We start from the raw sequence: 26025 nt of genomic DNA on the forward strand, positions 1-26025 counted from the left end.
ATTATTTTATTTATTTATATGTGGTGCTGAGAATTGAACCCACTCTACCACTGAGCTACAACCCCAGCCCAGGATTTCTGATCTGTACAGAGGAGTTTGGTCTAGGCACCAAGATGAAGGGGGACACAAACCTGAGACCTACTTAGAAAACAAAAAGTTGGATAAGGTGAGGTAAGAAGAGAGGCAAGAGAGAAAGCTAGCATTAGATTTTACAGGGCCTTGAAGGATAGGCTAAGTAAGATGGGATCAAAACTAAAGGTCAAGGTTTCTTAGCCTGGAGCATGTATTTGTTCTAAGGGCTTCAAGCAAGGTGATCAGAAGTATAAGAAACTATTAAATGGTGGCATGTTACAATGAAATGTCAATTTCATTCAAAGGTATAGGAAGAGGCAATTTTGTGTTATCCTGTGAAAGATGAATGAACTGTAATTGATTGTAAAATCATATGAATTAAAAAAATAAAACTTGGATTTCAATGCCATATACCAGCTACAATAAGTCATTCCCCAAGGAAGTGGCTGGATATGGTCCATTCTCAAGTGGCTGGATATGGTATATCCTAATGGCCATCATTAGGATAGATTAGTAGTGAAGTCATTTGAGAAGCACCGCTATAGGTAATGGGAAACTATGGATTGAGCTCCACTAAGGACTCTAGGGCTGGCTTTGATTCAAAGATGAATAGGAACTATCTTTGGAGAGTTTTTTGTCCTGACTTTATGAAACTGATGATTCTACCCAGAACAAAACAAAAACAAGGTGAAGTTCCTCTCTTCTGCATCTCCTTGACACCTTCCTCTTCTACTTCATTCATTCTCCAATTCAAAAAAATATCGCAGACCAACTACCTCACTGTGTGACTTTGAACCTCTCTACTTTAGTTTTCTCATCTGCATAATGGGGATAGTCATACATTTTCACAGTGAAAATTAAATGAATTAATTAGTATAAAATCCGCATTGTTTATACATTAACTATTGTAACAACAATGTTATTACTACAATCTCTACGGCTACTGTGTTTCACAGTCATATTCATTTCCCAGGTCATACCTGTCGCTGGTCGTGATAGGTCTGGAAGATACACAAAGATAAACTAGACTTCCCATTGAACTTGTATGGACTGTACCTGCCATATAGAAGGTACTCTAAAAGCTTGTTGAGGGCTGGGTTGCGGCTCAGTGGTAGAGCGCTTGCCCGCAAGTGTGAGGCCCTGGGCTCGATCCTCAGTACCACATAAAAATAAATAAAAATAAAGGTCCACTGAACACTAAAAAATATATATATAAAATAAAAAAGCTTGCTGAATTAATAAGCAAATGTTCTCCCATGAACTACAGGCTTTTTGAAGACCTCTCACATCCCTAAAACCAAACACCTGGGTGAAGCACACTACGCTTAGGAATTACCGAACTAAAGAACCCATGGACCGAAGAATGGATAAATGCTTACAGGTTGAAAGTCATTAAGGCCACAGAGAAAGCCTGCGGAAACACCGGCACCAGTTTCAGGACTTGGGTGGGTAGAGGAAAAGCGGCTGCCAGACTTTAACAGCCGGAGGGCTGACGGGAAACACAGGCTGGTGCCTCGGTCTCTGCAAATCCCGGGCGAGTTCAGACGTAAGCGTCCCGCCCTCCTCAGGCTCCGCCCCGCGAGCTCACGTGACCGTGGGCGGAGCGCCGGACCGCCACGGGTTGAAGGAGTCGGAGTCATGGCGGGGCTGGTGGACTTCCAGGACGAGGAGCAAGTGAAGTCATTTTTGGAGAACATGGAAGTGGAGTGCAACTACCAGTGTTATCGCGAGAAGGACCCGGAAGGTGAGCGCCGCCGGCGCACTGGAGACACGTAGGGGTGGGATTGAGTAGGCGAACTCTGAGGGAATCTGGAAGGGGTCACGTGTCGGGCTGAGGACGCGTGGGGACCAGGTCTGCGGGACACTTGGGACCTTGTGTGTGGTGGGAGGAGCGTTGTGTGCCGCAGGACCTGCAGAGCGCACAGTGGGGGAATGAACACTGGGACCCTGCAGGCTGGGATGGGGACGGGACATGTTCGGGCACTTAAGATCAAGGGAACCGGGCGTCGTGGCACACGCCACGGTTCAGGAGGCTGAGGTGGGAGGATCGGGAGTTCAAAGCCAGCCTCAGCAAAAGTGAGGCGCTAAGCGATTCAGTGAGACCCTGTCTCTAAATAAAATACAAAATAGGGCTAGGGGTGTGGCTCAGTAGTTGAGTGCCCCTGAGTTTAACCCCCAGTACCCCGCCCCCCCCAAAAAAGATCAAGGAACTGGGGATACATTAGTGAGCAGACGAAATTCCCTGTCCTCAAGGAACCTACATTCTAGTAGGGGAATCGGTCAGTAAACATCAGGAAATGAATGAAATGATGGGTTTGAAACTAGTAAATGCAATGGGATTTAAAGAGGGTGAAGGACCACTGGAGTTTAGGAGGATGATTGTAAATTGAGCCATCGGACAAGGGAGTCATTGAGAAACTGGCTTTTTTTTTTTTTGATACTGGGGATTGAACCCAGGGCCTTGTGCTTGCGAGCCAGGCACTCTACCAACTTAGCTATATCCCCAGAAACTGGCATTTGAATAGTGCTTGAAGAAGCCCTGAAAGAAGCCTTGAAGAAGGTAAGGGAGTAAACCATGCAAGGTTGTGTTTTTTTTTTTTTTTTTTACACCAGGGATTGAATCCAGGGGTGCTTAACCACTGAGCCACATCCTCAGCCTTTTTTGTATTTTATTTTGAGACCAGGGTCTTGCTAAGTTGCTGAAATAGGCTTTGAACTCAGGAGAATCTCAGTCGCTGGGATTACAGTCATGCACCACTGCACCCGGTGAACCATGCAGATTTTTGCCAAGCAGATATAATAGCTGGTGAGAAAGCCTTGAGGCCAGCGTGTGCTCCCGAGTACTGTGTGGAGATTGAGTTGATTGAGTATATGAGTGAATGACGGTATCCAGAGGGAACTATCCAGAGCAGCCTGTGTTTTTGGATGGTTTTCTTCCTACTTTATTTTTTGGTACCAGGGATTGAACCCAACCATGATTAACCACTGAGCCACATCCCCAGCTTTTTTATTTTTATTTTATTTTTGAGACAGTGTCTCACTAGGTTCATTACAGCCTTGCTAAGTTGCAGAGTCTGGTTTTGAACCTTAGAACCTCCTGTCTCAGCCTCCTGAGCTGGTGGGATTACATGTGTGTGCTCAAGCCATGTCCTGCACTAGTTATTTTTTTAAAGGAGGAAGAAAGATGCACATCCTGCCTTCTAGAGCTTGCAGTCTGGTTTCCAGATGTGACTTCACCATGTTTTGTAGCTAACCAACTGCTTGGGAGGATTGTTTTTGAGAGCTAGTCCCAGCCCTAGAGGAATTGGCGTTGTTGAGGAGCAGGGTTTTTAGGGGCAGTCTATAGGGCTAATCCCAGGTTGTTGAAATGAAGCAGGTGGTAGGAGAAGAACGAGCTCCTTTAGAAGGTTGAAGTCAGGATGTGTAGTCAGAATTTTTTTTTTTTTTTTGGGGGGGAGTGTTGGGGATTGAGAACCCAGAGCCCTTGTTCCTCCTAGGCAAGCACTCTACCCCTGAGCTACACGTGCCCTGCTCTCATTGTCTTTAAATAGCTAGTGCTTTCTCCCTATTCAAATCTCAGCTCAGCACAATCCTTGGTGAGACTCGCCTTAATACCTTCTTTGATTGCCCATTCTGTGCTTACTAGCTTATCATCCTGTTTTAGTTCAGTTGAAACATTTATTATTGTTTGAATACATTCCGTTCACTTCTTTGCTTATCTTTTTGTATTTCTTCCTTTAGAATGTAAATTTTTGTTGGACAAATGGCTATATTCCCAGCATCTGCATATCTGCATAAATGCTCAAATATTTTTGGAATGAAAGTGAATGAGATATGACATATGATGATGTTGGGGATGAAAAGGAAGGGAGAGGAAGGAGATTTTAAGGAAGGAGGTTTGCAGGGCATGGTGATGCGCACCTGTAAGCACAGGGACTTGGGAGGCTGAGGCAGGAGCATCAAAAGTTTTGAGACCAGCCTCAGCAACTTAGTGAAGCCTTAAGCAATTCAGCAAGACCCTGTCTCAAAATAAAAAGGATTGGAAATGTAGCTCAGTGGTTAAGCATCCCTGGGTTTTTTCCTGGGTACTCTCCCCGCCCCCTTGAAAAAAAAAAGGAAGGGAAGTACTGGAACTAGGAGACTGCCAAGGAGAAAGAGCCAGCTTCTAGCTCCTGTGGTAGCTGCCATGTTTCCAGCCTGGCCAAGGAATAAGGTGCAGTTTCGCCACATTTCATTCTTTTTTTTAGGTACCGGGTATTGAACTCAGGGGTACTCGGACCACTGAGCCACACCCCTAACCCTGTTTTGTATTTTATTTAGAGACAGGGTCTCACTGAGTTGTTTAGCGCCTCACTTTGCTAAGGCTGGCTTTGAACACAATCGTCCTGCCTCAGCCTCCCTAGCTGCTGAGATTACATCACATTTCTTTCTTGCTGCCACAAGATTAGCCCATTAGCCTGTTTTTGCCATGGAAGTCAGTAAGTCTTTGGACCAGCAGTGGCAAGTGGTAGAGCCAGTGCAGGGGCCAAGTTCTCCCCCAGTCCACATTGCTAAATCCTTGGGGAAGGGGAGAAAAGGCCACTTATGGAAATGACTGAATACCATGTACAGTCTTTGTGGTAAGGTCAGTTTGCCACACTTCAGGAGAACAGGGGTCCATCCTAAATAACTCAGTCTGACCTGCTACACTGGATCCTCCCCACTGCTGAGCAGTAGCCCCAGACATGAACACCTCTTGCCCTTTCCTCAGGTTGCTATCGGCTGGTGGACTATTTGGAAGGGATCCAGAAGAATTTTTATGAGGCCGCCAAGGTGTTGAAGTTCAACTGTGAAGAGAACAAGCACAGCGATAGCTGCTACAAACTGGGGGCCTATTATGTGACTGGAAAAGGTAAGGAGGGGCCTGCTTTCTTTGGTCTCCCCTTTTTGATGCCATTGCTTGTTATCATACCCAAACCTTATGCTGAGCTCTCTTCACAGATCCTCATAGGTATTGTGGAGCACATTGCAGGAACATTTGGAGATAAAGAGTTCAGAGTGATGGGGGAAGAGCACAGCCTTTAAGTTAAGCAAAACCTAGAGAATGCTATTTGCAAGTAGTGAGATCTTGAGCTAGTCACTAACTCTGGGACTCAGTTATATCACCTGTGAAATAGGGGGAAACAGTTCTTGCTTTGTAGTATTGTTGTGAGGATTAAAAAGGAAAATGTAGATAAAAGCATCAGCATGTGCCTGGCACAGAATAAGAGATCAGTAATTACTCCCTTTTTTCTTTCTTTTCTCCTCATGCTCTAATTTTATTTATCACTGGAGTGGTGTTTCAGTTATCTTTTGCTAAATTACTAATTACCCTAATAATTCCTGTGGGTCAGGAATTTGGGAGTGGTTTACCTGGATACCTCAGGATCTCATGAAGTTGCAGACAAGACTCTGGTCAGGAAGCTAGGGCTGTAGTCATTTTGAAGGCTTGCTTAGAGTTTGAAATTCCAGTTCTAAGATGACTACTCCATGTGACTGATGGCAGAGGCTTCTGTTCCTTATCAGCTGTTATTTGACCTCAGATCCTAGTGATGTGGATCTCTGTGGGCTACTTGAGTATCTCCTGATATGGTCTATTGCTTCCTCCACTGAGTAATCCAAGAGAGAGCAAGGTAGAATCCACGGTGTCTTTATGATCTTTCTTTGGATGTCACACACTTTTCTTTTTAAATATATATTTTTATAGTTCTTGGATCTTTATTTTATTTATTTACTTACAGTGCTGAGAATCAAACCCAGTGCCTCACACTTGCTGGGCAAGTGCTCTAGCACTGAGCTACAACCCCAGCCCCCACGTTTTTCATTTCCATCACATTCTATATATTAGAGGTGAGTCACTAAGCCTAGCCCATGCTAGCAAGCAAGGACTTAAATTACAATCCTTAAAGGAAGGAGTATCAAAGAATTTATGGACATATTTTATTTTTTGCAGTGCTAGAGATAGAACTCAGGACACCTTATGCATGCTATGCAAGTGCTCTACCACTGAGTTATACTCCCAGTCCCCAGTGGATATATTTTAAAACCACCACATAGGGAATATGACTTTGACAGGAAGCTAATTTTTTTTTTTTACTCATCACGTAATAAGCTTCTGGAAGGTAATGATTGTTCATCTCATTCCCAGCCAACCCTGGTTAGGAAAATGTTCAGTGAAAGTTTGATGAAGAGGATGTCTTTAATTTTTGGAGTTGTTTTGATTGTTTTGACTTTTACATGGAACATAGGGTCTGTGGTAGTCTGTTTGTTTGTTTGTTTATTCATTTGCACATACATACATACATACCAGGAATTGAACCCAGGTGCACTTAATCACTGAGCCACATCCCCAGACCTTTGTATTTTTTATTTTTTATTTTTTTTTATTTTTTTTTTTTATTTATTTATTTTTTTTCTTCTTTGTGCTGGGGATTTGAACCCAAGGCCTTGTACTTGTAAGACAAGCACTCTACCAACTGAGCTATATCACCAGCTGTATTTTTTATTTTGAGACAGGGTCTCACTAGGTTGCTTATAACCTCTCTAAGTTGCTGAGGCTGGCTTTGAACCTATGATCTTCCTGCCTCAGCCTCCCAAGTTGCTGAGATTACAAGTGTGCGCCACTATGCCCAGTGTTTTTTATTTTTTAATTTTTAATTTTCCCCCCAGCTTACTAAAGTATTTAATAATTGACAAATATTCTATGTTTGCTGTATATGTGATTCTTGGATATGTAGACATTGTAAAAATGATTTTCACAATCAAGGTAATGTATTCATCACCTTGCATAGTTACTGTACTTCCGTGAGTGGTGAGACCATTTAAGATCTACTCTCCTATCACATTTCAAGTGTATGGTGAGTGTAGTCACCTTGCTGTATGTTAGCTCTCCAGAACTTACTCATCCTACCTAATTGAATCTTTGTACCCTTTGACCAACATCTCCCTAGATGCTAGCAACTGCCCTTCTACCCTCTGCTTCTGTGAGTTGGCCTTTTTAGATTCTACATATAATAGAGCTCATGCTTTGTTTTACTGTGCCTGAGTTATTTTACATAGCATTATGTCTGCCATAAGGACATAAAGATTCATGCAAGTTGCAAATGACAGATTTCCCTTCTTTTTTAAAGGCTGAATATTATGCCACTATGTATATATCTTTATCAATTCCTCTGTTGATAGGAACTTTGATTGATTCCATAGTTTGGCTGTTGTGAATTATGCTGCAGTGACTGTGGGAGTGCAGATATTTCCTTGAGACATTAATTTCATTTCTTTTTTGGGTACCAGGGATTGAGCCCAGAGGTGCTTAACCACTGAACCACATCAAATCACCAGTTCCTATTATTTTTTATTTTGGGACAGGATCTCATTAAGTTGCTTAGGACCTCATTAAGTTGCTGAGGCTCGTCTTGAACTTGAACACCCTTATGTCTCAGGCCACAAGTTCCTGGGATATATGTAGTTTTCCTTAAGGACTGTACCAATTTATATTCTTACAAGCAGTGTTTAAGGGTTCCCATTTCTCCATATCCTCATCAACATAACAGCTGTGAGATGATATCTTCTTGTGGTTTTGCTTTTCACTTCCCGATGATTAGTAACATTGAGCATTTTTTCACATTATCTGTTGGCCAGTTATATGTCTTTTTTTGACAAATGTCTATTCATGTCCTTTGCTCATTTTTTTAACTGGTCATTTTCTTATTTTATTTTGCAGTGCTGGGGATTGAGCCCAAGTCCTTGTGCATGCTAGGCAAGTGCTTTAGAGCTACATCCCCAACCCCTAATTGGTTATTTTCTTGCTGTTGAGTTCCTTATATATTTTATACTTTACATTTTGGATGTTAACCCCTTACTGGATGTATGATTTCCATTCTGTCTCTTCACTCTGTTGTTTTCTTTGCTGTAAGAGAGCTTCTTAGTTTGATATCCCTTTGAAAACTCAAGTTGTGTTTTGTTTTCTTTCCTTTTTTTTTCATTTTGTGATACTGGGATCAAACTCAGGATCATTTTATCACTAAGACATTGTAAAATGATTATCACCCCTAGCCCGCCTCCCTTTTTTTTTTTGGTACCAGAGATTGAATGGAGGGGCACTTAACCACTGAGCCACATCCCTGGCTTTTTTTTTTTTTTTTTTGTATCTTATTTAGAGACAGGATCTTGCTGAGTTGCTTAGGGCCTCGCTAAGTTGCTGAGGCTGGCCTTGAACTTGCAGTTCTCCTGTCTCAGCCCACTGAGGGAAGGGATTATAGGTGTGTGCCACTGCACCTGTCTCATGTTGGTTTTTGTTTTGTTTTGTTTTTTTGTACTGCAGATTAAACCAGGGATGCTTCACTGCTGAACTACATCCACAAGCCTTCTTATTTTTTTTTTGAGACAGGGTCTTGCTAAGTTGCTTAGGGTCTCACTAAATTGCCAAGACTGGCCTTGAACTTGAGATCCTTTTGCCCTGGCCTCCCAAATCACTGAGATTACAGGCGTGTGCCCCCACACCCAGCTCATGTTGAATTTTTAAAAAATACTTTTTAGTTACAGATGGACACAATATCTTTATTTTGTTTATTTATTTATATGTGGTGCTGAGGATCAAACCCAGTGCCTCACATGTGAGAAACAAGCTCACTACCACTGAGGTACAACCCCAGCCCTCATGTTGAATTTTTAAATTGCCTTTATAATAGTATTGCGAGATGGGACCTTTAAGAGATGATTAGGTTATAATAAAGTTTCTTCCTTCATAAATGGAATTCGGTTAATTATTGCAAGAGTGGATTTGCTGTAAGTTTGGCCCTCTTCTCCCCACCCTTCACCCCCTTGCATGTGCTTGCTTGCCCTTCTGCTGTGTTATGAAGTAGCACAGCAGCCCTCACCAGATGCTGGTTCATGTTCTTGAACTTCCAGACTCCTCACCAGATGCTGGTTCATGTTCTTGAACTTCCAGACTCCAGGACAATGAACCAAATAAACTTCTATTTGTTGATAATGTATCCAGGGCAGGAGATGTAGCTCAGTAATAGAATGCTTGTTCATTATGCACAAGGAAGGCCCTGAGTCTGATCCTCACCACTGCCAAGAAAAAAATATTACCTGGTTTGTGGTATTGTATTATAGTAGCAGAAAGCAGACTATGATCCCAGTGGCTTGGGAAGCTAAGGCAGGAAGATCACAAGTTCAAAGCCAGCCTCAACCACTTTAATGAGGCCCTAAGCAACTTAGCAAGACCCTGTTTTGAAATAAATGATGATAATAAAAAGGGTTGGGTTTGTGGCTCAGTGATTAAGCACCCCTGGGTTCAGTCCCTCATACCAAAATTTAAAAAAGAAAGCACACTATGACAAATTTGCCTTATTTGCTTTTGTTTCTGTGCTTTTGGGGTCATAGCCAAAAAATCATTACTAGAATTTATTTGTGTTATCTTCAGTTGCTTTTTTCTTTGAGTATAATTGATATTTTAATAATATTCCTTTTTTTTTGTACAAGGGATTGAACCCAGGGGCATTTACCACTGAGCTACATTCCCAGCACCCCCTCTTTTTAAAAAAAATTTCGAGACAGGGTCTCAAAAAGTTGTTTAGGGCCTCACAGAGTTCTGAGACTGGCTTCAAACTTGGCAATCCTGCCTCAGACTCCTGAGTCGCTGGATTACAGGTATGCGCCATATGCACGATTTAACGATATTCTTGTCTGTGAACATATAGTATTTTTTTAAAATTTATTTGTGTTGTCTCAGTTTTCCATCACTATTTTCTCATGGTAGTTTTATAATTTCGAGTCTTATATTTAAGTCCCTTTTTTTTTTTTTTTTTGTATTGGACATTAAATCCAGGGGCCCTGTACTGCTGAGCTATATCCCTAGCCTTTTTTACTTTTTATTTTGAGTTTCTATCTCCCTGATAGAAACACAGCTGGCCTCAAACTTAAGGTCCTTAGCCTTCTGAGTTTCTGGTGTGTGCCACCATACCTAGTGTCTTTAATCCATTTTACTTTGATTTTTACATATGTTATGAGATAAGAATCTAGTGTCATTCTGCATGTGGATATCCAGTTTTCCTAACTATTGGAGAGATTGTCCTTTCTCCATTATGTGTTTGTGGCACCTTTGTCAGAGATCAATTGACCATAAATACATGGATTTACTTCTGGGCTTTCCATTCTGTCCAGTTGGCCTAGATATCTGTTTTATGTCAGTGCCATGCTAGGTTCACGTCTTCACCTCCCCTATACTAGAAATTGAACCCAGGGTCTATGCAGCTAGGCACGTACATGTTCTACCATTAAACTATACCCCAGCTCTTTTTTTTTTTTTTAATCTATTTATTTTTTGAGGTGTGGGGATTGAACCCAGAACTTTTTAAGTAGCTGTGCAAGTTCTGCTACTTGGCTGTCTCCCCAGGTCCTGCCTCCCCCATGCTGGGGATTGAACCAGGATACTTCACCACTGAGCTATATCTCTAGCCTTTTTTATTTTTGAAACTGGGTCTTGATAAATTACCAAGTTGGCCTTAAATTTGCATTTACCTCACATGCGTGAAGTCCTGGGTTCAACCCTTAGCTCACTGACAAAAAAGACCAGAAAACCCCCCAAACACCAATATTATTGATTCCCCCTCCTTAGTTCTAAACCAAAGATTGTATAGGTTTTTTGTTTAACTTTCTGTTTCTGAAAATATACCCAGTGTCCATCCTTGACACAGACTGGCTAAAAACTACTTCTACAAAAGAATATTAGGACTAGAGAGCAAATAGTCCATTTTTAATCCTGAGCATTAATTGGCATTTTTATTCCCTGAGCTATGAATTCCTTATTGACAAATTGAGGGCAATGAAGTATGCTTATGTCTTCATAATATTTTTCTGAGCATCAAATTAAATTGTGGATCTGATTGTTTTGCTAAATTTAAACTACTCTCCAAATGTGAATAGGGTCTAGTTAATACTGATTGCTGCAAAGGTTACCTGAGATTCCAGTTAGACAAACTCAAGGAGTTTTTGACCATATGTTTCCATCAATGAATTATCTTCAGACTTTTTTTTATCCAGGATCTCATGCATGCTAGGCACATGCTGTACCATTTAGCTATATCCCAAACCCCTTTTTAAAAAATTGAGACAAGGTTTTGCTAAGTTGCCTAGGTTGACCTTAATCTTGTGATCCTCCTACCTCAGCCTCCTGTGTAGTCAAGATTACATGTGTATGCTGCCATGCCCAGTAGCTTTGAACTGTTTTTTTTTTTTTAAGAAGTAAACATGAAAAAAATGTTTAATGATATTTAAGCAAAGGAATTTAAATTAGGCATACACACGCACGTACACTAAGCAAAGGAATTTAAATTAGGCATACACACGCACATACACACACACAATCTGATAATACCAAGTTTTGAAGAGACTGTAGATCCAAAGGAAATTTATTGGCTATTGGTGGAACATAAATCAGAACCAGCCACTTTAGAAAACAATGTGACATAATTGGCCCACCTTTCACATAAACCTATACCCGGAGACAAATACGAAAGTGTTTACAGCAGCATTGTTTATGGTAACAAGAAATGAGGAATAACCTAGTGTCCGTGGACATTTAAATTGTGCTAAAGCTTGGGGCTGGGGAGATGGCTCAGTCGGTAGAGTGCTTGCCTTGCAAGTACAAGGCCCTGGGTTCAATCCCCAGCACCACAAAAAAAAAAAAAAAAAAAAAAAATTTGTGCTAAAACCATCTGATTACTTAGAAGTTTCAAAATTTTAACAAATGAAAACCACAAAATACTTAGAATAATGAGTAGCCTAGATAGATGCAAAAGAAAATAAGGGAAAGGCAGTTTCTTTCCTATTAGTGTTTAAAATGACTTTTGTTAAGTTCCTGTTACAGATTTCTGGAAGATTTTTCTATCAAGGGCTAGATAGTAAATAATTTGGGCTCTGTGAACCACATGGTCTCTGTTGTAACCACTAAACTGCCATTGTGGTGTGAGTTGCCCCAGACAATATGTAAACCAAAACATGTTGTGTTCTGATAAAATTATTTGTGGGTACTAGAATCTAAATTTGACAGAATATTCACAGTCATAATATGGCATTTTTTCCAAACATTTAAATGTGTGTTTTTAAAAAAGCCTTTTTAACTTGGGAGCTTTACAAAAATAGGTGGTTGGCTAGATTTGGACAGCCAGCCATAGTTTGCCAACCCCCATCCTAGGAGAAAAATAAAAGCTAAATTCATTGTGTATATTATCATTACCAAAAAGTTTCCTGTAGGAAGAATCAGTAGAATGAAATTCTGTAATCTAAAGGCATTTTTATCCTAAGAGAAATATTCCTCAATACCTTAAGATTATATTCCCTCACAATGCAATATTAAAAAGAAAAATTAGTTCTGGAATTCTGACAAAGGAAAAGAATTATGCAAGTGAGGGTAGCCAACAAATTCAGTCCATTTAAAAATTATTTTAGAGTGACATGCACTTTAACCTACCACCTTTAACTATTTTGGTAGTGTACTCCCATTGATGAACTCGCAGTGGCTGGTGAGTCTGTATGCATATCAGGATCAGGAGACATTCACTATAATATTTACTATCTGCACACTGATCCTTTCTGATTGCAGAATGTGAACTGTTTTTTGAAGCAATCTAAGTGTCCAACAAAAGATAATTGAAAGTAATTCTGATATATCTGTTTGAAATGTTTTGCAGCCAATAAAACAAATGTTAAGAAAGGTTTCTAAGAAGGAGTGAGGCAGGCTCATGATTACAGTATGCAAAAACAGGACAGAACTCTAGAAATTCTAAAGTCCTGGGAAAAAACATACCAAAAATTAGAGGGCTAGGGAGATAGCTCAGCTGGTAGAGTGCTTGCCTTGCAAGCACAAGGCCCGGAGTTCGATCCCCAGTACTGCAAAAAAAAAAAAAAGAGTAATGGTCTCTAGGTGGTGAAAACAACAGAGGATTTTTTTTTTTTATTCTTACTATTTAAATGTCCTCAATTTCATCTTGTAAGAAATAGAATTGGGGCTGGGGAGATAGCTCAGTCGGCAGAGTGCTTGCCTTGCCCTGGGTTCGATCCCCAGCACCAAAAAAAAAAAAAAAAAAAAAAAAGAAATGGAATTACTTTAGTGGAGGAAATGAAAACTCAGAAGTTAATGATGATTACAAGACCATCTTTGTGGACTCAGGTGTAAATAGCTGACTATGTACAGACAGTTCTGCTTAAAGTTCTCATAGGCATCTCAAATTTAACAAGCCCTGTGTGGAATTCTCAATTGTTTTATTTTTCCTCTAATTTATTATGCCTTCACATTGTCCTCCATTTTAGTACATTGTGTCTGTTTTTACTTGGTAGCTCATGACCAGTTTATTTCCAAAATATGTCTCAAATCTGTCTTTTATCTTTCCCTGTTCACTCTCAGCATTCTTTCCAAGCCACCCTCCACCTTCCTCTCCTGTTTAGATTACAGTTAGAGATTAATGCAGATGTTCAATCTTTCCATAAGGCAATGAAAATGAACTTCTTATAATTTAAACCATGGATTGGATAAAACATGAAATACATGCTTTCAGACATTGGACAATAAGCCTTGCAGTACTGTAATCCTTGAGAAAAAGGAAGTAAATAAGTGAGCTACATTCATGATTGCTTTGGCTTTCTTCCTAGAGGTCCTTTCACAGAGAGATGGAAGCGAAGCAGACCTTAGTAGTCTTGCTGACCTGAGAAGGTAGAGGTCAAATTTTGGCCAATGGTGACTGGAGTTTGCAGGTTAGGATATTAGAGATGAAGGAGCTAGATAGAGGAGTTCCAGAAATCCATTTGGGGTACTCTCAGCCTTGTGTTAAGCTGTACATGCATAGGCTCTTGAGAGAGCTTGCAATGAAAACCTACTGGGGAAGTACAGTGGCACACATCTGTATTCCCAGCCACTTGGGAGGCTGAGGCAGGAGGATTGCAAGTAAGGCCAGCCTGAGCAACTTAATAAGACCCTGTGTGAGAATAAGCAAAAAGTGCTGGGAATGAAGTTCAGTGGTAGTGTTCAAGTCCAGTCCCTAGTACCACCAAACAACAACAAAACTCTACTAGCATGCTGTCAGCTGAAAAGTGGTTCTAGAGGTTTCATAGTGCTGGGAATGGTTTGGATTCCAACTATTCGGAGTGGAGAGCCTTACTGTCCATCACAGGCATTCTACTGAGACTCCATAAAGGCCATACCATAGTAGTAGACTATTTTAGGTGTTCTGTTTTTGAAGTCTCTAAAGGTTCAGGATGGTAAGTTAGCTACTTTCCAGAACAAAATTTAGGAGTATTGAAAGGAATATATTAAAATTCAGAGTGAACAAAGTATCATCTACAAAGTCTTAGTATAATTATTAAAAGGGGAAAAAAGTAGTGAATAGAAACATACCCAGATATGACAAAGATTATTGGAATTAATTAAAATTTAAATGAGTGCAATAAATATGTTTAAGGGTTTAAATAAAATGTGGTTGTAATGAGTTGAAGAATCTAAAGAAATTAAATCTATTTTAAAAAGAACCAAATGAAATTCTAGATTTGAAAAACATGAGCTGGGGTTGTGGCTCAGTGGTAAAGTGCTTGCCTAGCATGTGTGAGGCACTGGGTTCAATTCTTAGTACCACATAAGAAATAAATAAAGATATTGTGTCCATCTACAGCTAAAAATGTTTTTTTTAAAAAGCATTTGAAAATGAAAAGCTCACTGGACAGTGTTAACAGCAAATTAGAGACTTGAGAAGAAAAACATCAGCATATTTGAAAGATACATGAACTTGATAGAACTATGACTTCTATCGAAACCAAAGCAAAGAGAGAAAAAGCCAGAAAAGAACAGAGCCTCAGCCTCTGGTTTAGTATCCATCAGTCTAACATGTATTAGCATTCCATAAAGAAATTGGAGTAGAAAAATATTTATGAAATAACAGATGAATAGTGTTTGAATCTGATGAAAAATACTATCCCACAGGCCATGAAGCTCAGTGAACCCAGTAAGATGACTAAGGAAAATCACCTGTAGATACATTATTGTCAATTTGTTTAAAACCAAAGATGAAAAGAAAATCTGAAAAGCAGACAGAAAAAAGACGCACTCTTGGGAAAAATGGTAAGAATTACCATTGACTCTTCATCAGATGTAATGTAAGCCAGAAGACAAAAGAACATTTGTTAAATGTTGAAAGAAAAAAAAAATCAAGCTTCAATTTAAATGAATTTATTTATTTATTTATTTATTTTTTTATTTATTTTTTTACGTTTACATAGGGTAATGATGTTTCTTTTTTTTCCCTTCCCCCCCACCCCTCCCACCCTTTTGCCTTTATACAGTCCTTCTTTCCTTCATTCTTACCGCTCTCCTTAGCCTAACTCTAAACCTAACCCTAAACCTAATGCTAACCCCTCCCACCCCCATTATATGTCCTCATCCGCTTATCAGCGAGATCATTCGTCCTTTAGTTTTTTGAGATTGGCTTATCTCACTTAGCATGATATTCTCCAATTTCGACCATTTGCCTACAAATGCCATAATTTTATCATTCTTCATTGCGGAGTAATATTCCATTGTATAAATATGCCACAGTTTCTTTATCCATTCATCAACTGAAGGGCATCTAGGTTGGTTCCACAATCTGGTTATGGTGAATTGAGCAGCAATGAACATTGATGTGGCTGTATCTCTGTAGTATGCTGATTTTAAGTCCTTTGGGTATAGACCAAGGAGTGGGATAGCTGGGTCAAATGGTGTTTCCATTCCAAGCTTTCTGAGGAATCTCCACACTGCTTTCCAGAGTGGCTGCACTAATTTGCAACCCCACCAGCAATGTATGAGTGTTCCTTTTTCACCACATCCTCGCCAACACCTATTGTTGCTTGTGTTCTTGATAATCGCCATTCTAATTGGGGTGAGATGAAATCTTAGGGTAGTTTTGATTTGCATTTCCCTTATTACTAGGGATGTTGAACATTTTTTCATATATCTGTTGATTACTTGTACATCTTCTTCTGTGAAGTGTCTGTTCATTTCCTTAGCCCATTTGTTGATTGGATTATTTGTATTCTTCGTGTAGAGTTTTTTGAGTTCTTTATAGATTCTGGAAATTAGCGCTCTATCTGAGGTATGGTTGGCAAAAATATTCTCCCACTCTGTAGGCTCTCTCTTCACATTTCTGATAGTTTCCTTTGCTGAGAGAAAGCTTTTTAGTTTGAATCTATCCCAGTTGTTGATTCTTGCTTTTATTTCTTGTGCTATGGGAGTCCTGTTAAGGAAGTCTGATCCTAAGCCAACAAGTTGAAGATTTGTACCTACTTTTTCTTCTATAAGATGCAGGGTCTCTGGTCTGATTCCAAGGTCCTTGATCCATTTTGAGTTGAGTTTTGTGTAGGGTGAGAGATAGGGGTTTAATTTCATTCTATTGCATATGGTTTTCCAATTCTCCCAGCACCATTTGTTGAAGAGGCTATCTTTTCTCCATTGCATATTTTTGGAACCTTTGTCTAGTATGAGAAAATTGTATTTATTTGGGTTTGTGTCCATGTCCTCTATTCTGTACCATTGATCTACCTGTCTATTTTGGTACCAATACCATGCCGTTTTTGTTACTATTGCTTTGTAGTAGAGTTGAAGATCTGGTATTGCAATACCCCCTGCTTCGCTCTTGCAACTGAGGATTGCTTTAGCTATTCTAGGTTTTTTATTCTTCCAGATGAATTTCATAATTGCTTGCTCTATTTCTGCAAGGTACATCATTGGGATTTTAATTGGAATTGCATTGAATCTGTATAGCACTTTAGGTAGTATAGCCATTTTGACGATATTAATTCTGCCTATCCAGGAACATGGGAGATCTTTCCATCTTCTAAGGTTTTCTTGAATTTCTTTCTTTAGTGTTCTGTAGTTCTCATTGTAGAGGTCTTTCACCTCTTTTGTGAGATTGATTCCCAAGTATTTTATTTTTTTCGATGCTATTGTGAATGGGGTAGTTTTCCTAATTTCTCTTTCTGAAGATTCATCACTTATGTATAAAAATGCATTGGATTTATGAGCATTGATCTTGTAACCTGCTACTTTACTGAATTCACTTATGAGTTCTAAAAGTTTTCTGGTGGAATCCAGGTTCCTCTAAATATATAATCATGTCCTCAGCGAACAGGGATAGTTTGAGTTCTTCTTTTCCTATTCGTATCCCTTTAATTTCTTTGGTTTGTCTGATTGCTCTGGCTAGAGTCTCAAGGACGATGTTGAATAGAAGTGGTGAAAGAGGGCATCCCTGCCTTGTTCCAGTTTTTAGGGGGAATGCTTTCAGTTTTTCACCATTTAGAATGATATTAGCCATGGGCTTAGCGTAGATGGCCTTTACAATGTTAAGGAATGTTCCCACTATCCCTATTTTTTCTAGTGTTTTGAGCATGAAGGGGTCCTGCATTTTATCGAATGCTTTTTCTGCATCTATTGAAATAATCATGTGATTCTTAACTTTAAGTCTGTTGATATGGTGAATGACATTTATTGATTTCCGAATGTTGAACCAACCTTGCATCCCTGGGATAAAACCCACTTGATCGTGGTGCACTATCTTTTTAATATATATTTGTATGCGATTTGCTAAAATTTTGTTGAGAATTTTTGCATCGATGTTCATTAAGGATATTGTTCTGAAATTTTCCTTCCTCGATGTGTCTCTGTCTGGTTTAGGTATCAGGGTGATATTGGCTTCATAGAACAAGTTTGGGAGGGTTCCCTCCTCTTCTATTTCATGGAATAGTTTGAGGAGTATTGGAATGAGCTCTTCTTTAAAGGTTTTGTAGAACTCGGCTGAGAACCCATCTGGTCCTGGACTTTTCTTTGTTGGTAGGCTTTTGATGACCTCTTCTATTTCATGGCTTGAAATTGGTTTATTTAGGTTGTGTATGTCCTCCTCGTTCAGTTTAGGTAATTCATATGTCTCTAGAAATTTGTTGATGTCTTCGAGGTTTTCTGTTTTGTTGGAGTATAGATTTTCGAAATAGCTTCTAATTATGTTTTGTATTTCACTCGTGTCTGTTGTGATGTTTCCTTGTTCATTCCGAATTTTAGTAATTTGAGTTTTCTCCCTCTTTCTCTTTGTTAGTGTGGCTAAGGGTTTATCAATTTTATTTATTTTTTCAAAGAACCAACTATTTATTTTGTTAATTTTTCCAATTGTTTCTTTTGTTTCGATTTCGTTGATTTCGGCTCTGATTTTAACTATTTCCTGTCTTCTACTACTTTTGGTATTGGTCTGCTCTTCTTTTTCTAGCGCTTTGAGCTGTAGTGTTAAGTCGTTTATTTGTTGATTTCTACTTCTTTTTTTGAATGCACCCCATGAAATAAATCTTCCTCTAAGTACTGCTTTCATAGTGTCCCAGAGATTTTGATATGATGTGTCTTTGTTCTCGTTTACTTCTAAGAATTTTTTTATTTCCCTCCTGATGTCTTCTGTTATCCATTCATCGTATAATAGTGTATTATTTAGTCTCCAAGTATTGGAGAAGTTTCTGTTTTTTATTCTGTCATTTATTTCTAATTTCAATCCATTATGATCTGATAGAGTACAAGGTAGTATCTCTATCTTCTTGTATTTGCTAACAGTAGCTTTGTGGCATAAAATATGGTCTATTTTAGAGAAGGATCCATGTGCTGTTGAGAAGAAAGTGTATTCGTTCTTTGTTGGATGGTATATTCTATATATGTCTGTTAAGTCTAAATTGCTGATTGTGTTGTTGAGATCTATAGTTTCTTTATTCAATTTTTGTTTGGACGATCTATCCAGTGGTGAGAGAGGTGTGTTAAAATCGCCTAGTATGATTGTGTTGTGGTCTATTTGAATTCTGTAATTGAGACGGATTTGTTTGACGTACGTGGATGAGCCAATGTTCGGGGCATAGATATTTATGATTGTTATGTCTTGCTGATTTATGCTTCCCTTAAGCAGCATGTAATGTCCTTCTTTATCCCTTCTGACTAGTTTTGGTTTGAAGTCCACATTATCTGAGATGAGGATGGATACTCCAGCTTTTTTGCTGTGTCCGTGTGCATGGTATGTTTTTCCCCATCCTTTCACCTTTAGTCTATGGGTGTCTCTTTCTATGAGGTGAGTCTCTTGCAGGCAGCATTTTGTTGGATTTTTCTTTTTAATCCAATCTGCCAGTCTGTGTCTTTTGATTGATGAATTCAGGCCATTAACATTCAGGGTTATTATTGTGATATGATTTGTATTCCCAGTCAATTGACTCATATTTGTTTTTGACATGATTTGGTTTCTCCTTTATTTGGCTATTCCTTTAGGCTAGCGCCTCCTGTTGCTGATTTGCATCGTTGTTTTTCATCTCTTCCTCATGGAATATTTTGCTGAGAATGTTCTGTAATGCTGGCTTTCTTTTTGTAAATTCCTTTAGCTTTTGTTTATCATGGAAGGATCTTATTTCATCGTCAAATTTGAAGGTAAGTTTTGCTGGGTATAAGATTCTTGGTTGGCATCCGTTTTCTTTCAGGGCTTGGTAAATGTTGTTCCAGGCCCTTCTGGCTTTTAGGGTCTGGATTGAAAAATCTGCTGATATTCTTATTGGTTTCCCTCTGAATGTAATTTGATTCTTTTCTCTCGTGGCCTTTAAAATTCTGTCTTTATTTTGTATGTTAGGTATTTTCATAATAATGTGCCTTGGTGTGGGTCTGTTGTAATTTTGGATGTTTGGAGTTCTATAAGCCTCTTGTATTTGGTTTTCCATTTCATTCTTCAGATTTGGGAAATTTTCTGATATTATTTCATTGAATAGATTGTTCATTCCTTTGGTTTGTTTCTCTAAGCCTTCCTCAATCCCAATAATTCTTAAATTTGGCCTTTTCATGATATCCCATAATTCTTGTAGATTCTGTTCATGATTTCTTACCATCTTTTCTGTTTGGCCAACTTTGCTTTCAAGATTAAATGATTTGTCTTCAATGTCTGAGGTTCTGTCTTCCAGGTGCTCCATTCTATTGGTTATGCTTTCTATGGAGTTTTTAACTTGGTTTATTGTTTCCTTCATTTCAAGTATTTCAGTTTGGTTTTTTTTCAGTATCTCTAACTCTTTATTGAAATGATCTCTTGCTTCCCGTATTTGGTCTTTTAACTGTTGATTGGTGCGATCATTTAATGCCTGCATTTGCTCTTTCATCTCCTCCTTCAATGCCTGCATTTGCTCTTTCATCTCCTCATTTGCTTCCCTGATCGTTTTATTTACGTACATTCTGAACTCCCTTTCTGACATTTCTTCTGCTGTGCTGTCATTGGGTTTTATTGATGTAGTATCTAGGTTTGTTTGGGACATTTTCTTCCCTTGTTTTCTCATATTGGTCAGTTGTCAGTGGGACCCTGAGATATTGCAGTTTTCCACTATTGGCTTATAGTGTCCCGGTAGATTTCCAGTGTATCACCTCCCAGCCTTCAGTAGCCTGATGTCTTGGAGGAATCTGATAAAGCAGCGTATCCGAAGAAAACTGCCCCTAGCCCCCTACTGGTTCCACGATTTGGAACTGGCTCTGTGCTGAAATGCTCTCACTGTGGGCCTGCACCGTGCAGCTGGCCGTGTGGGAGGAGCTCACTGCCGGAGTGTGGAAGGCTACCTTGGGAAGACTCTAGCTGCCCTGCCCGGCTCCGATAAGCCACCTCTATCTGGGCCTGCCCCCCGGGCCGAGCTTTACCCAGTGGGCAGACTCACCCGTGGCTCTATTTCAGTCCGAGTCTCTCAATGCCTCCCCTTCTTAACTCCTGGGTTTTGGAGCAACAGGGGGTGCAGTCTCCCTCTAGGCCGCCATCTTGGATCGCCCCGAGAAGAGAGCCTGCAGCCGGAGTGGGCAGAGCCGCCTGAAGAGGTGTCTGGCTGCCCTGCCCTGATCCCAGAGGCTGTTTGCGGATCGAGGCTCTCCGTTGGTTCGGGGGCTTGTGGCTGGTTCTATGTAGAAAGTCTCTCACTGGGCGGTCAGCTCCGAGAGGCTAGCCTTGAACGGCACCTCCCACCGCAGGGGTCCAGACTACTTGGGGAAGTCTCTGGCTGCCCTGTCTGGACCCTGAATCTGCTTGCGTGCCAGAGTACGCTGAGCTGCACTGGCTCCGGGACTCGGAGCTTGTTCTGGTCAGAAAGGCTCTCACCAGCGGGCCAGTTCCCTTCCGAGAACCTGGAGAAGCTGGCTGTGTGGGCGGGGCCCACCGCCGGAGTGCGCAGGGCTGCCTGTGGATGACTCTAGCTGCCCTGCCCGGCTCCGATAAGCCACCTCTATCTGGGCCTGCCCCCCGGGCCGAGCTTTACCCAGTGGGCAGACTCACCCGTGGCTCTATTTCAGTCCGAGTCTCTCAATGCCTCCCCTTCTTAACTCCTGGGTTCTGGAGCGACAGGGGGTGCAGTCTCCCTCTAGGCCACCATCTTGGATCGCCCCGAGAAGCTAAATGAATTTATTGTGAATTAAATTATCTTGAATTAAAATGAGTTAAAATTGAAAGTAAATAAATTCATTTTGAAATAAAAACATAAAGAATGAGTTACTAGCAGACTTATGCTATAAGAAATACCAAAGAAAGTGTTTACTTGAGGGAAAATTTGGTAACTAGTATTCACACAAATGAACAAAGACTGCTGCAATATATATGTAAATATAAGACTTTCTCCCTCATATCAGTGTCTTCTAATGAGTTTTATTCTTTCCTGTGCTCTTGTGATTGACTGGCTTGCTTCCTCTTTTGTGTGTAGGATTCCTTTAAATATTTTCTGTAATGCTGGTTTAGTAGTCATAGGTTTCTTTAGTTTATGCTTATCTTGGAGAGTACTTCTGCTTCAATTCTGAAGGATAGTAACTTTGCTAGATGTAGTATTTTATTTCTAGGCTTGAAATACATCATTCCATATCCTCTTGGCCTTTGGAGTTTCTGCTGAGAAATCTGTTATTCTGATGGTTTGCCTTTATACGTGACTTTCTATTGCAGCTTTCAATATTCTTTCTTCTGTACTTTTGGCAATTTAATGTGATGTAGAGAGATTATTTTTGGGTCAGGTCTATTTATAGTTCTAAATTCCTTCTGTCTCTGGATGTCCATGTCCTTCCCATGATTTGAGACATTTTCTGCTATTGTTTTCACTGAATAGGTTTTCTGTGCCTTTAGCTTGTAACTCTGCTCCTTTGTCTATGCCTTTGATTCATGTTTGGTCTTTTCTTTAAAATATTTTTATTCTAATTAGTTATACATTGATAGTAGAATGCATTTATGCATTTCGATAAAGCATACATAAATGGAGTATTATTTCTCACTTTTCCGATTGTAGATATTGTAGGATCACATCAGTAATGCAGTCAGTCATATGAGGTAATAATGTCTGTTTCATTCTCCTTCCTACCTCTATACCCATTCCCCTCTATCTAATATAACTCTATTCTTTCTAGCACCCCCTGCCCCTTATTATGAATTAGTATACACATATCAGAGAAAACATTCAGCCTTTGGTTTTTTGTTTTGGCTTATTTTGCTTAGCATGATATTTTCCCCCTCCATCCATTTACCAGCAAATGCCATAATTTCATTTTTCTTTAAAGCTGGGTAACATTCCATTGCATATGTAACACATTTTCTTTATCCATTCATCTGTTGAAGGACACCTAGGTTGGTTCCATAGTTGAGGAATTGTGAGTTGAACTGCTATAAACATCGATATGGTTCTGTTACTGTAGTTTGCAGATTTTATTTTAAATGATAAATATGAAGAATTGTATTTCATAGGAATACAAAAACAAAATGCTGACAAACATACATTTATACATGAAAATTTATGACAAGAAAAAAAGCAAGGAAAATTTTTGTTTATATAAAACTGGTCTTACCAAGAAAATTGAGGAGCATTGCTGAAACAAATGGTGAAGGACAAGACAACAAGGCCCTGCCAAACCAGTGACCAGGTCAAGATGATCACCCAAGATGGGGAGCAGTGATGCGTCAGGTGCCAGTTTGCAGGTTTTAAGTCCTTTGTTTATAAACTGAGGAGTGGGATAGCTGGGTCAAATGGTGGTTCCATTCCAAGTTTTCTGAGAAATCTGTATACTGTTTTCCATAATGGTTGCACCAGTTTGCATTCCCACCAGCAGTGTATGAGTGTACTTTTTCCTCCACATCCTCACCAACACTTATTGTTACTTATATTCTTGATAATTGCCATTCTGACTGGAGTGATATGAAATCTCGGTGTAATTTTAATTTGCATTTCTCTAATTGCTAGAGATGTTGAATATTTTTTCATAGATTTGTTGATCAACTGTGTATCTTCTGTGAAGTGTCTGTTCAGTTCCTTAACCCATTTATTGATTGGGTTATTTGTGTTTTTTTGGTGTTTTTTGAGTACTTTATATAACCTAGAGATTAAGGCTTTATCTGAGGTGCATGGTAAAGATTTTCTCCCAGTCTGTAGGCTCTCTCTTCACATTACTGATTGTTTCTTTTACTGAGAACAGACTTCAAACTATACTAAAGAGCTATAGTGATAAAAATGGTATGGTATTGGCACCAAAACAGATACGTAGACCAATGGTACAAAATAGAAGACACAGAGACAAAAACATATAAATACAGTTATCTCATATTAGACAAAGGTGCCAAAAATATTCATTGGAAAAAAGATAGCCTATTCAACAAATGCTGCTGGGAAAAATGGAAACCATATGTAACAAAATGAAATCAAACCCCTATCTCTAACCCTGTGTGAAACTTAACTCATAGTAGATCAAAAACTTGGGCACTAGAACAGAGACTCTGTGCCTATTAGAAGAAAAGGTAGGCCCAAATCTTCACCATGTCATGTCACCATGTCACCTAGGATCTGACTTCCTTAACAAGGCCCCTAAAGCACACAAAGTGAAATAAAGAATCAATAAAGGGGATGGATTCAAATTAAAAAACTTCTTCTCAGTAAAGAAACAATAAAGTTTGGTCTTTTAATTGTGTCCCATAGGTCTTGCATGTTCAATTCACTCTTTCTTTCTGTTTTTTCTTTATTACTGTCTGAATGTGATAATTCATCAACCTTGTCTTCAAGCTCTGATATTCTTTCTTTTTCTTGATCTACTCTTGGTGAAGCTTTCAGCTGAGTTTTTGTTTGTTTGTTTGGTTGTTTTTTTTTTTTTTGGTTTATTGTTTCCTTCTTTTCAAGGATTTCCTTTTTTTTTTGAGAATCTCTTTCTCTTTGTTGAAATGATCTTTTGCTTCTTGCAGTTGCTCTTTCATCTGCTTATTGGTGTGATCATTCATTGCCTGTATTTGCTCTCTTATCTCATCCTTTGCTTCACGAATCATTTAATTATGTACAATCTGAACTCCTTTTCTGACATTTCTTCTACTATACTGTCACTGGATTTTTTTTTTTTTTTTTTGTGGTGCTGGGGATCGAACCCTGGGCCTTGTGCTTGCAAGGCAAGCACTGTACCGACTGAGCTATCTCCCCAGCCCCCAATCACTGGATTTTATTAATATAGAATCTAGGTTTGTTTGGATCATTTTCTTCTCTTGTTTTTTCATGTTGTTCATGTATCTTCCCCTCTAGCAGTGCAGATCTGGAGTATTGCAGTTTCCCCCCTGTAGGCTTATAGTGACCCTATCAGTTTCCAAAACCTTTTCTTTAAGGGGGAGATCAATATTAGCAGTGCCCAGTTCAGACAATATGCAACCCTAAACCAAATAGCCCCTATGAGTATACTAACGATGTTGCATATACATTCTGTATAAACAGAATGAGTTCAGTTATTATCTTCAGTATAACAAATAGATTTGCAATAAGGTCTGCAGTTTCTAATAGAGGACAAAGAGGATGGAGAGGGGTGTAGGATGTAGCTGTTAATGGAATAAGAAAATAATATATAGAAGTTCTAGGGGTTGGGGAGATAGCTCAGTCAGTAGAGTGCTTGCCTTGCAAGCACAAGGCCCTGGGTTTGATCCCCAGCACCCAAAAAAAGAAGGTCTAGATCATAGAGTGATAGTGTAATCAAACGAAGTCGGTTGTTAGCACGGGAAAAGGGAGAAAGAGACTCTGAGGAAACAGGTAAAAAAAGGAAAAGAGAACAAGAAAAGTAAAGAAATAAAAAAATTTTTCAATAAGGAGAAAAAAAAATTTTAAAAATCTACACTATAACAGTCATATAGTATTCAAACCTCCCAGTCTTCAGTAGCCTGATGTATGAGAGGTACCTGACAATGAGCTTCCAGTCTCCAGCAGGTGTCTCAGGATGAGATTTGCCCCACCTAAAGATGGGAGATATGACTTCCAGGATTATCCAAGATGGCCGCTCTGGCTTCCAAATGTGTTGGCAAATGGGGAGCTGCAGCACAGGGTGTGGGTGTGGTCTACTGGAGGTCCTGGAGGCTGGTTGTGGGATCCTGGAGGCAGGGTGCAGTCAATCGATCTGGGGGTCCTGGTGGTGGGGAGCAGTCAGTCAGTCTGAGGGCCCTGGAGGCAGGGAGTGGTCGGTCGGGTTGAGGTATCCTAGAGATGGGGCAAGTCCTACAAGTCCTGGCTGTTGTCTTAAAATGGCGGCAGCCATGTGTAACCAAACCTGCAGGTCCTGTGACAGTGAACTTCCAGGCAACAGCAGGCAGTTGGCACTCCACTGCTGGTCTGTGGTCAGTCTGCTCACTGCTATAGGACAATTGGCAGGTGAACCTTGGGCGGTGGGTGATGGGTAGGTGAATGGCAGGTGATGGACAGGCAAGAGGCAGGCAAATGGCGGATGGTAGGCGCCAGACAGCAATCTGCACTCAAAAAGTAGCCGATATCCTGGCAGACTGCAGGTGATCACAGTAGACAAATGGGGTAAACATCAGGGGATCAATAAGCAGCAGAAACTGCCTCACCAAGAAACAGATATCCTCTGACTGAAACCTGAGTTACGTAACAACAAGGAAT

General features: G+C 39.8%; 1 protein-coding gene across 1 annotated transcript in view; it reads left to right on the top strand.

Annotated features, from left to right (window-relative positions):
- Positions 1–1595: 1595 nt before the first annotated feature.
- Positions 1596–26025, top strand: part of LOC124988463 (cytochrome c oxidase assembly factor 7) — a 31656-nt gene continuing 7226 nt past the window's right edge. The window contains exons 1-2 of the mRNA XM_047557951.1: positions 1596–1816; positions 4823–4963. Coding sequence (XP_047413907.1) covers positions 1711–1816; positions 4823–4963 — 247 coding nt within the window. The 5' untranslated portion in view covers positions 1596–1710. The remainder of the gene's footprint in view (positions 1817–4822; positions 4964–26025) is intronic.

This window comes from Sciurus carolinensis, chromosome 1 (assembly GCF_902686445.1).
Source record: "Sciurus carolinensis chromosome 1, mSciCar1.2, whole genome shotgun sequence".
NCBI classification, from domain to species: Eukaryota; Metazoa; Chordata; class Mammalia; order Rodentia; family Sciuridae; genus Sciurus; species Sciurus carolinensis.